Genomic DNA, 12,608 nt, shown 5'->3' with positions numbered 1-12,608 from the left:
CAGGGGCGCCGCCAGGGGTTTTGTGCCCCATGAAAAKATATCACATTGGGCCCCACCACCACAGGCCACACCAACCCTGCGCAATTGCTGTAACCACACACCTCCAGAACCCAATTGACCCGTTCAATGCTTTAAATAGCTACCTTTGCATGCTTGCAACTCTGTTGTAGTCCAATATTTACTGTACGATATTTACTGACAGTGAGCTGTGAAAATATAACACTGTGCAGACATGCATGCAACATTCTGCATACAGTGGAATTCACTATTTGATGCAAGACTGATACCCTCTATAAGAAATGTGCTAAAGTCCATCTTTTACAGTCTAAATGTCATTTTAATGGTAAAATTCTTGAATGGAAAATTCTCTTAACATTAATGAATAACTTAAAATAAATATAACTGAAATATAAATTAACCTCGCCAATTAAAATAAATTATCATCTATAGAATGATATAACWAATAAAATAATAAAATCAGCAGCAGATTTCTGAACTAAGTATACYTACCAACTGGAAAATAAGCAGCTGTAAAAGTGGAAATGGAAATAAAAAGGCCTGATGGTGGCGCTAGAGGAAAGGTCAAGTGGTCACCAAATCAATATCAATTCTTCAGATTGGGGTCTTGATTGTGCACAACTAATTGTATGGCAATCCAGCCATTACTTTGAGATATATCCTGTTCTCAGTCTGTTCTCAGTCTTGTTCTCAGCCTGTCGGCATCATGTGTGTAGTGATCCAATATCCATAGCCATGCCATTTAACAGTTATCACTGGCCTTTACTCAGACTTACTCACCAAGAGMCCAGCGCTGAGCCTTCTTGCTAGCAAAGTCACTGATCAAGTCTTTTGAAGTCCAGGTTTCTAGCTAACTGWCTTTCAATGGCAAGACTGCAAGGCCTGTCCTGGGACATAGTGGATCTCAAATAGTTTTTTWAAAATCCATTTTTGCTTACTGAAAGCTCTCGCCACCAGCAACAGTCACAGGCAGTGTGCAAAAATACGTAAAGCAATGCACACTTCTMCAAAAATGCTTTGCAGCTGCATCTTACCAATTGCATTCAGTAGACCAAGAGGRGACAAGTTAGGGGGGAAAGTGGCAGCATATGCAGTGTTCAGGTGTCTTACTTCATTTTGAAACTCAGGTGTAAGATCTCAGGAATACTTCATGATCAGTGGTTGGCACACAGAAGGGACTTTATCCTCACTAATCTGCCCAACTTTCAGAACAGAAGAAAATTCTTCTACAAGTTTTGCAGTGGTGTGGAACCTAGTGTCCAAGTCACTTATGTTGTCCATAGCAGTAAACACCGTTGCTGCACTGTCCTGAGCTGTCACCTCTTGAGAGGTCTCATCATGGAATCTCTTCCTTTTCCTCTGGCGGCTGTATTCCTTGCTAAATTGAGGTGCAACGTCCATTTGCGTAGCAATCAGTGTTGCCTCAGACAGGAAAGACTCCCATCCATCTCTAAGAGCCTGCATCTCTTTAAGGCTCTGATATTGGCTGCCTCTGTGTCAAGGAGATTTTTCCTGACTGGAGAATCACATTCCTGTCCTCAATGCATTGCACTACCTGCAATTATGCCAACTGACATGTCATTCAACACAATGCTGCTCACCTCCTTCAGTTGGGAGTAGGGCTGGTTCAGGGGATGGGTACGGGGAGACAGGGCTGCTGAGCCTGAAGCTGCATTTGTTGGGCATGGCACCAGGCAGGGGCAGGGACAACTGATTTTAGTATGAATAGCTTGCTAAAAGTTTGCCTGCATTGATTAAATGTCAGCTAAAAGAGGAGCGAAATGTAAACACTCAATTTTTTGTGAAGATATTAAGTAACTATGGACTAAGCTAACAGGTTAATTTCCACCACTCACGGATACACACACCTTCCTTTGTGAAAAATTGGGTGACCTACTGTCACCCTTTTCTCTCTCTCCTGTCTTTCTTTTCTTTCTTTTTGTTTTTGGAAGCCAGATTTTCTTTAGGAAGCTAAGACATGATGCTCCACTGGCTCTCCTCACTCGCAATTCACAGCCAGCAAGTACCGTTCGTGCCTGGTTTGGGGGCAGGACCGAATTATTTCATGTAAATAGAGTGGGGGCAATACAGAGGCTCTCTGGATGTTGTTTACTTTTTGCCAAAAACAAGAAAAGAAAAAGAAACTGTTAGTTTTGTCAGTAATTTGTAAATAAAATATTATATTAATGATGATGGGTACATTTTCTTCAATATTAAATTAACCAAATGTTCAAAGAAATGTAGGGCCCCTGTTAGTCACAGGCCCTTAGAATCGTCCTAACTTTTCCCCCTATACGGCGGGGGAAATATTATCGATTATGTATGTTAAAAACAACCTGAGGATTGATTATAAAAAACGTTTGACATGTTTCTACGAACATTACGGATACTTTTGGTAATTTTCGTCTGCCCTTCAGGACCGGAACGAGCCTATGGTTTTCTGAACATAATGCGCAAACCAAATGGCGKTTTYTGGTTATAAAACTAATCTTTATCGAACAAAAAKAACATTTTATTGTGTAACTGGGAGTCTCGTGAGTGCAAACATCCGAAGATCATCAAAGGTAAGCGATTAATTTTATTGCTTTTCTGACTTTCGTGACCAAGCTAATTTGCAGCTAGGTGTTCTTACTGTTTTGTTTAGTGATTGATAAACTCACAAACGCTTGGATTGCTTTCGCTGTAAAGCATATTTTCAAAGTCTGACACAATAGGTGGATTAACAACAAGCTAAGCTGTGTTTTGGTATATTTCACTTGTGATTTCATGATTATAAATATTATTTATATATATATTTTTTTTTTGGCCCTCTGCAATTCAGCGGTTGTTTACGAAAATGATCCCGCTAAAGGGATCCGTGCGTCAATAAGTTAACTGGCCCCTTAAATAAATAGTACATGCAAAACACCAGTCTCAATGTGAACAACAAAGATGACTCGTCTAGGCAGAGTTGCAAAGAAAAAGCCATACCTCAGACTGACCAATAAAAAGAAAAGATTAAGTTTGGCAAAAGAACAACACAGACACTGGACAGAGGAACACTGCGTAGAAGGCCAGCATCCCAGTCGCCTCTTCACTGTTGACTTTGAGACTGGTGTTCCATAAAAAAAATCAACCGAAGTCATTTACAACATTAACAATGTCTACACTGTATTTCTGATCAATTTGATGTTATTTTAATGGAAAAGAAATGTGATTTTCTTTCCAAAACAAGGACATTTGTATGTATGTATGTATGTATGAATATTATTTTACTGCTCTAGGGATGTAACTATTGTTTGGATAAAATAGTTTTTCACTCTTTGTGCGATGCGTAATGCAAAGAACACAGGAAGAAGAATGATCATTTAATTATCACAGTGAATTAGTGTAATGTGTGTTTGTGTCAATTAATCCAATAAGCGATGGGTTGCTAACTACCGATTTGAAACAAATAACATTTAATTAATTAATTCAGTCAGAAGATATGTGCTTCAGTTAGAACAACGTTCTCTCATCTCTTTCGGTCTCTGCTAGCTAGCCAGCCAGTAGCTACTGAAATGGCTAGCCAGCCAAGCTAACTACAGAAACGAAACCCATCAAATACATTTGCTGGAAATAAACCCTTTTCCTAATATCATTACTTATATCAACATTGTTTGATTGCCAATTCACTAAATATACTGTTAACTTCTCTGCGCTACGGATCCCTTTTACGGGATCATTTTCCTAAACAACCGCTGAATTGCAGGGCGCAAAATATTACTAAAAATATTTATAATCATGCAATCACAAGTGAAATATACCAGAACACAGCTTAGCTTGTTGTTAATCCACCTATCGTGTCAGATTTTGAAAATATGCTTTACAGAGAAAGAAATCCAAGCTTTTGTGAGTGTATCAATCAATGCTAGAACAGCTAGCCCCAAATTAGCATGGTCAGAAAAGCAATAAAATTAATCGYTTACCTTTGATAATCTTCGGATGTTTGCACTCACGAGACTCCCAGTTACACAACAAATGTTCTTTTTGTTCGATAAATATTACTTTTATAACAAAAAAACGCCATTTGGGTTGCGCGTTATGTACAGAAAACCAAAGCCTCGTTCCGTTCGACGAAAATTCCAAAAAGTATCCGTAATGGTCGTAGAAACATTTACATTTACATTTAAGTCATTTAGCAGACGCTCTTATCCAGAGCGACYTACAAATTGGTGCATTCACCTTATGATATCCAGTGATATCCACATGGCAAATGTTTTTTATAATCAATCCTCAGGTTGTTTTTAACACACATAATCGATAATATTTCAACCGGACCGTAACCTACTCAATAAGAGAGAAAAATAAAATGGAGCGCTACCCTGTCGCGCGCAGGAACTAATCTGAGGACACCTGACTACTTTTGAAAAATCTCGCTCATTTTTCAAAATAAAAGCCTGAAACTATGTCTAAAGCCTGGTCACAGCCTGAGGAAGCCATTGGAAAAGGAATCTGGTTGATACCCCTTTAAATGGAAGAAAGACGGGCCAGGAAACACAGATAAAATAAAAAATCACTTCCGGGTTAGATTTTCTCAGGTTTTCGCCTGCAGAATCAGTTTTGTTATACTCACAGACAATATTTTGACAGTTTTGGAAACTTTGGAGTGTTTTCTATCCTAATCTGTAAATTATATGCATATTCTACGATCTGGACCTGAGAAATAGTCCGTTTACCTTGGGAACGTTATTTTTTTAAATTAAAAAAATCTGACCCCTAGCGTCAAGAGGTTATTAAGACTGTTGGAAAGCATTCCAGGTGAAGCTGGTTGAGAGAAAGCCAAGAGTGTGCAAAAGGTGGCTACTTTGAAGAATCTCACATTTTAAAATATATTTTGTTTAACACTTGTTTGGTTGCTACATGATTCCATATGTGTTATTTCATAGTTTTGATGTCTTCACTATTATTCTACAATGTAGAAAATAGTCAAACATAAAGAAGAACCCTTGAATGAGTATGTGTGTCTAAACTTTTGACTGGTACTGTAAGTGTGCTTATGCTCTCACTGGTGTGTGTGTGTGTGTGTGTGTGTGTGTGTGTGTGTGTGTGTCAGTGCCTGTACATCTGAGTCTATCTGGTTGATATTGCATCAGCATGGTCTGCTAGCCCATTGTGGTGTCTCCYCTCTGCCTCCAGAAACGGGACATCCAGTTACTGAAGGCGTACATGAGGGCCATCCGCAGTGCCAACCCCAACCTGCAGAACCTGGAGGACACCATTGAGTACAATGAGATCCTGGAGTGAGTGGATTATTAAGCACTGTGGTGCACAGAACACTTCACAATCAGACAGTTTAACTTACTATGCTGTAGAGGGCTGCATTCCCGCGGGACCTGACAGATCATTGCGSCGCGGTCAACATTTTTCATGCTGCGGTCAGACRGACAACTTTGGGATTAAAATATTTTTGGGTCCTGCAGATTAAGGCTATTTGGAAACGGTMATCTTTCTGTTTTGTATGCGTTAGCCAATCTATTGTATTAAAATCACCTCTTTGTCACACTATTCACACTCATAATTCCCTGCTTCAAGTTCAGTAGCCTATAGGCTCCCTCTGCTAGTTGGGCATTCAAGATCAAGTGCACTTATAAGGCTATACAGTGCCTCCAGAAAGTTTCACACCCCTTTACTTTTTCCACNTAGGCTCCCTCTGCTAGTTGGGCATTCAAGATCAAGTGCACTTATAAGGCTATACAGTGCCTCCAGAAAGTTTCACACCCCTTTACTTTTTCCACRTTTTGTTGTTACAGCCTGACACTTTTTTATGGTTTAAATGGAGATGTTGTGTCACTGGCCTACACACAATACCCCATAAAGTTTAATTATGTTTTTAGAAAACTTTACAAATTAATTAAAAATGAAAAGCTGATATCTTGTCAATCAATAACTTTTCAACCCCTTTGTTATGGCAAGCCTAAATAAGTTCAGGAGTAAAAATGGGCTTAATTCACAAGTTATATGGACTTACTCTGTATGCAATAATAGTGTTTAACATTAATATTTTGGAATGACTCTGTACCCAACACATACAATTATCAGTTGAGCAGTGAATTTCAAACACCGATTCAGCCACAGAGACCAGGGAAGTTTTTCAATGCCTCAAAAGAAGGGCACCTATTGATAGATTAAAAAAAAAAAGCAGACATTGAATATCCCTTTGAGCATGGTGAAGTTATTAATTACACTTTGGATGGTGTATCAATACACCCAGTCACTACTAAGATACAGGCGTCCTTCCTAACTCAGTTGCCGGAGAGGAAGGAAACCGCTCAGSGATTTCACCATGAGGCCAATGGTGACTTTAAAATAGTTAGAGTTGAATGACTATGATAGGARAACTGAGGATGGGTCAACAACATTGTAGTTACTCTACAATACTAACCTAAWTGRCAGAGTGAAAAGAAGGAACTCTGTACAGAATAAAAAATATTCCAAAACATGCATCCTGTTTACAAAATGTGGAGTAAATCAAGGGTCATGAATACTTTCTGAAGGCACTGTATGTGTGGTCTCAATTAAATGCATGGGCAGAGATGCACGGCACAGTTAGTTTCTTTTTTTTTTTTGACCATTGAAATCCTGTGTTTTTTATTTATTTTAGTATTTTTTTAATTACAAAAACAATATCATGAATGACTGATTTTGTTTGAGCAAATGAGCACAGCATTAGCCATGGCAAAATACATCGAGTTGTAGGAAATTTGCTTTAAAAAGGCAACATTTTCTCTCCGCTCCATGAAGAAATGTGGAGAATTGTAGGAAATTGGCTTAAAAATTCAACAATGTCTATCTAAACCGCCAAGATGGGGGGTCCTCTAAAATGTTTTCTGAACTGCCACGCCCACCACCTAAGCCCCTTTTTGATCCAGAAAAACCCTGAGTTATCTTTCCAAGGAAGTTAACATAAATATGATTAGGCTACAGTGTCTGGAAATAAATATYGATAATGAAACGAAGTGGAGGACGCTCAACCAACGTGGGTCAAGGTGCAACCAAAAAATGCTATCATTTAAAAGGAAAAGGCACCTTTGCCTTTTTATCAGCTTAAATATTAATAACCCTTTTTTTTTTGTCTCTGCCGCAAATAGTCCCGCTCCGAGAAGGTGGGTCATAGGCTATGCAAAATGTAAGAGAAAGTGCAAGTGTCCACTCATCATTCTTTCTGCTTCAAGTTCAGAAGCCTACTTCTCCTCGCCTAGTTAGATAAGGTGCGCGTGTGGTCTTTAAATAGAGCAGGCTATATGCATGGGAGGAGCAGCACGTGGCACTTATCTTTCCAAGGAAATGTACTTCCTAAATATGATTTAAGCTATAGTTTAGGCCTACTACGTTGACTGGAAGTAAATATTGGTCACCCATATTTGTCTCTGCCTGCAAATCGTCCCGCTCCTATTAAGGTAAGCTATGTTATAAAAAAACATAGTTTAAGAGAAAGTGCAAGTGTCTGTTCTTGTTTCAACTCTTTCAAACTACGTCTAGCCTAGTGGCTGATGTAGCCCAGTACCTAATACCRATAGCCTAATGTAATGGACCACGTGAGAATCTCTGGTAATTTAACCTATTTCTTGGATTCTTTTTTGCAAATTTGAATATTGCCTATTGAGTGCAACATTGCTGGGACCATTGCTGCTCAGCAAGGTGTGTCACATATGCCTAACATTTGGGTGACTGCGGTCGGGTTCGGTACCAGTTCTTGTTGATGGGAGTTGGACAAAAAGCTAGCGGGAGCAGGCGGGTGCAGTATGAAAAGATGCATGAGGGGGATGAACAAATCAGTCCTGCGTAGACCTCTGCTACGCTGCAACACTTTCCACTTTTGAGGCATATTCATGAATTATGATGATTTATAATAACCATTATAATATCCCAACTCTCCTCGTCCTCCCCTCTACCTCTCCTCCTAGGTGGGTGAACTCCCTCCAGCCGGCTCGCGTCACCCGCTGGGGCGGCATGATCTCAACGCCAGACGCTGTCCTCCAGGCGGTCATCAAGCGCTCGCTCATCGACAGCGGCTGCCCGCCTTCCATCGTCAACGACCTTATCGAGAATGCCCACGAGAGGAACTGGCCTGCCGGCCTGGCCACGCTGGAAACGCGGCAGATGAACCGGCGCTACTATGAGAATTACGTGGCCAAGCGTATCCCGGGGAAACAGGCGGTGGTGGTGATGGCCTGTGAGAACCAGCATATGGGGGAGGACATGATCCTGGAGCCAGGCCTGGTCATGATCTTTGCCCATGGGGTGGAGGAGATACTATGACCGGGCTGGGGGTGGTGGAGAGCAGAGGGGGAGACTTCTGACTGACCTGAATTGAACAAAGGAGAGGAGGGAGCAGCGGATGCTATGACACGTATGTCTGCGTACTGAATGGCACCCTATTCCCCATAGGCCCTAGTCAAAAGTAGTGCACTATATAGGGAATAGGGTGCCATTTTGAATGTAGCCTATGACACAGCAAGAGCAGGGGAAGATCCTATGACAGGGTAGGTTTAAAGGAGATGATATGACACCAATAGAAGGCTTTWGAGGGAAAACTATGACAATCGGGGGTATGGTAGTATCAAGTGGGGTTGTTGGAGGGACAGGTAAAAATTGTTGGGGGGGGGGGGGGGAGAGTCTCCAACTAAGGGTAGAGGAAATGGAAGTGAAGGGTAAACATCCTGAAGGAGACGCACTAAATCAGGATTATCCTGCTCTCTCTGCCTTAAACACATTTTTTATTTAGAGAAATTAAAACTTAACATGGATTGATCAGTCATAGGAAGAAAGAAACAAATAAGATTGTAGCATAATCTGCCTTCTCCCCGCCCCCACTGCTGCTGACAAAATATCCCATTGGCTGACTATAATGAGATGACTCATCTGCCCCCTCCATAGCTTCCAGTTATATATGACTCATAGAGAATTATAGAGGCCTCTAGTGGCCAAAAGTCCGTATTAGTATGGGCAGTGCCATTGAGGCCGTCCACCATTTTAATGTAGTTAACTGGGTGGGACTTCCAACATCATTGGCTGGTGAACCTGTTGGAGTCATGTCCAAAATTGACTACTTCAAAATGGAGATTGCCTCAATGGYACTGCCCATGCTATCAGATGCTATAATGGCACAGATACAAAGAGTCCTCTCTCTCTGTGGTGTGACTTCATCAGAAACTCATCTATCAATAATAAAGCTAACATATATGCAATCTAAGCATACTTCATTRCAAAGTCCAAAAACATTTTCATTTTTTTTATTGAGACTGTCTCTGTYGGATTTCAAGTCAACACATTTCTTCAGATTGTTCTGAAGAAAGCTCAGGACCCCTTTGAGACATGTTTTCTTTAGCTCTCTGTATCTATTACCATGGCATTGTCTCTTTGGGCCAGGAAATGTGGGTTATTTCCTGCTTATGAGAAGGAATGCATGCTGGGATTGGTTAAGTGAATCCTATTGGATGTGCTCYGCTGTATGTGAGCCCTGGGAGGCACATAGATCRGGGGAACTGCTGAACATAAACACAGAGCACGTGGATCACCATTGTTTGGTTTGGACCAACTACATTTCCCATCATTACTGCATCACACAAATATCATGATTGCATCACCTTCCTCTTTGTCAACAACAGACCTCCTTGTTCCTCCTTGGGATGCAGAGCTGATCAAGAATGTCACTCAAAAGGTGGGAAAAGGAGTAGTGGATGGACAGAGTCCTGGTGAAGACTGTGGACTTAGATAAAAAAAAATTATGGACTTGAGTTTCATGCCTTATGGTTTTGTAAAGTTATTGTTGTGTATTTGATTTTCTGAGTTATTGAGTGTCCTATGTTGAACTTTTTCTTTTATGATGCTATCTATATAGTTGGTGTGAAGTGGGTCCAATTTGGATGAAAACAAAGCATTTATCCACAGCAATTATGTAAAGATTTACATCAACCAAAAAACTTCGGTTTTTGTTAAATTATTTTAATTTGGTTTACCTCGGTCATTGTCAAATAGCATAAACCTAACACCACCGTATGTCATGTAGCTTATTCTAATATTTTGTGTTCAGTCATACATAAAGTACTTCTCTGTGGCTTGGGTGGTTTGTAATGTTGTTCCCGGATGAGGTTAGGTGATTTGTGACCCTGAATCCATCACCACAGTGAGCAAGGATTTTACTGATACTATTTTTCCTAACAGTTTGGACTATTCTGCCTTAAATCATTCAAGCAGTGATAGTCTACTGGCATGCTTTCATTTCAGCATTTTTATTGATTATTGTGTAACTCACTTGTTCGTTTGCSAGCAAAACTATTGATTGGTGTTACTTCCAACCACCAACTAATGAACACAAGTTCACACACATTTTACATCTGCTTATTCTGGAAATGAATTAAATTCATTTTCTGGGGGTGACTGAATACAAATGGACACACACACACACACACACAGAGGAAGTAGTTGAAGCTTAACCAAGGTCTAGACTCCTCCTGAGAGCTGCTACAAAGCTGGAACCTAGCCTTAATCCACTTCCTCACTCTGCATGGCTGGCTCTCTTTGCTCTGTCAGTTAGGTGCCTTGATATGATACATGTATGGAACTCAAACTCCGGTCCTGAAGGGCTGTGTGTCGAGTCAAGTATACATCTCAAACTGTTTTTTTTGTKTGTTTTTTWACATTTCCTTTTAAAGGTATTGAACTCTTACTTCTTTTCGATACCCAAATCAAAGGCTTGTAAAGTGATTTGAAGTAATGGGGTTAGTGAGATGAGATCACTAAGTAGCTTGTTGAGCATAGGTACACACAAACATCCCTCCAAGACTTGCATTTCAGATCCTTGCTATTGTTCTTTGTAGTGTTATGTGGCTTTGTCACCTGTGCAGATTCAGTTAGAATCAATGGTATGAATAGAGGGCGTTGTCTTTCCTAGAGGATGGATGAACTACAATACGGTCAACAAAAAGGAGATGGACAAAGTGTTGATAAAACTTCTGAATAATTAATGAAGGATTAATGGCTAGAACCCCCACTTTACTATTCAGTAATGTAGAGAGCAATGAGAGACTGGGAAAATATGTATTTTGATGTTAAAAACTGCAATCTAGGGTGTATTTACTAGGAACCAAATGCAAGCAAACGGGTCAAAACAAGGATGGCCTGAACTGAACTTGTCCAATAAGATGGGCTGGTTTTAGTTTCAATGTTTTCTGTTGCAAAACGTTTTGCTACATGCCCTAAGGAATACACCCCTGTAGTCAAGAACTTACTGGGGTGTATTCATTATGTCTTGCAATGGAAATGTTTACCGTTTGATGCAAACGGGGAGGGCCCTACCTGAATTTGTCCAATAGAAACTAGTTTTCATTGCAAAACATCTTCCGTTTGCAGTGAACAGGTTCTGTTGCAAAATGTATTAACGTTTGCAACAGAATCCGTGTAAWGAATACACCTGTCTGCCTTTTTCGCTTATTCATATRCACTAGTCTTGTGAATTGTGTGTGTGTTACTGTGATGATGATGACTAATAATACCACATAACTGGGGAAGAATTACACATTTATTGTAAATTTAAGATTTATTGTAAATAGCTCGCTATCATCAATATACATATACTGAGGCACTTCGATTTCTGTATCTATCCATATAAATTTTGATTTTGTGAGATTTGTGGTTTCATTAAAAGCTGATAAGAATTCCTGGTTGTTTGGAATGTTGTATTGTGTTAATTTATTTTATTGTTAAACCTTTTGTATATATAAATAAGGGAATAAAATGTATTTCCAAATACAAGGGGAAATCTTTCCCCATGAAAAACATTCAAGTATAAAGGCCTAAACCATGTCTCAACTTGTTCATGCATTATAGTCATATTGATGATGAAATATTCCACCTGCATTTTATTTATTTGTTATTAGYATCAAATATACCTAAATATACAGTCATACTTTACAACACAGTATACAAAAAAAGAAACTTTATACTAGGGTATAAATCAAATCAAATKTTATTGGTCACATGCAGATGTTATTGCGGGTGTAGCGAAATGATTGTAATACACATTTAAACAAAAATACATAAGACTTCACAGGTATTTAGTTTTTTTCCCCAATTCCATTTGAAAAACTAAGAATCTTGGCTTTTCTTTAGCCCACCTGCATTTATGTATAACATATTTACCGTACAGAAAGATATGAATTATGCATATTTTGTTCTGATCTAAATCCTGATTATTAAATAAAAGCAAAGCTTAACCCTATCACCAAAATATCTAAAARAATAAATGCTCAAGATCTGTCCCAAAACATCTTTGTACAAATACAATCATAGAATAAATGGCCTTTTTCAATCTGACAAAACACACGATGTCAATTTGAAATCTTCACAGTACCTGGTTAACTGAAAAAAATTAAGTGAATAGTTTTAAAACAAGTGTTCCATCTGCCCTGTGATTGTAGTCTGGCTGACGCGACCCACGTGACTCACAGCGCAAGGAGAGCTGGGGTGTAATCATTAGTCCAAACAGTTGCAAAACGTTCAACGAGAGTTTCTATTGGACAAATCTAGGTAGCTCCCTCCCCGTTTCATTCCGTTTGCTTCCATTTAAG

At 39.5% G+C, this 12,608-nt stretch overlaps 1 protein-coding gene across 2 annotated transcripts in view; it reads left to right on the top strand.

Annotated features, from left to right (window-relative positions):
* The window catches only part of LOC111965160 (E3 ubiquitin-protein ligase NRDP1), a 32,043-nt gene extending 20,345 nt beyond the window's left edge, over positions 1-11,698 (top strand). For both annotated transcript variants that reach the window (XM_023989196.2, XM_023989189.2), the window contains exons 6-7: positions 5,176-5,279; positions 7,944-11,698. In XM_023989196.2, the coding sequence (XP_023844964.1) occupies positions 5,176-5,279; positions 7,944-8,298 (459 nt within the window). In that variant the 3' untranslated portion in view covers positions 8,299-11,698. The remainder of the gene's footprint in view (positions 1-5,175; positions 5,280-7,943) is intronic.
* The last annotated feature ends 910 nt before the right edge of the window (positions 11,699-12,608 follow it).

Source organism: Salvelinus sp. IW2-2015, linkage group LG1, assembly GCF_002910315.2.
Source record: "Salvelinus sp. IW2-2015 linkage group LG1, ASM291031v2, whole genome shotgun sequence".
In the NCBI taxonomy this organism is placed as follows: Eukaryota; Metazoa; Chordata; class Actinopteri; order Salmoniformes; family Salmonidae; genus Salvelinus; species Salvelinus sp. IW2-2015.
This window is presented reverse-complemented; position numbering and strand designations above follow the sequence as displayed.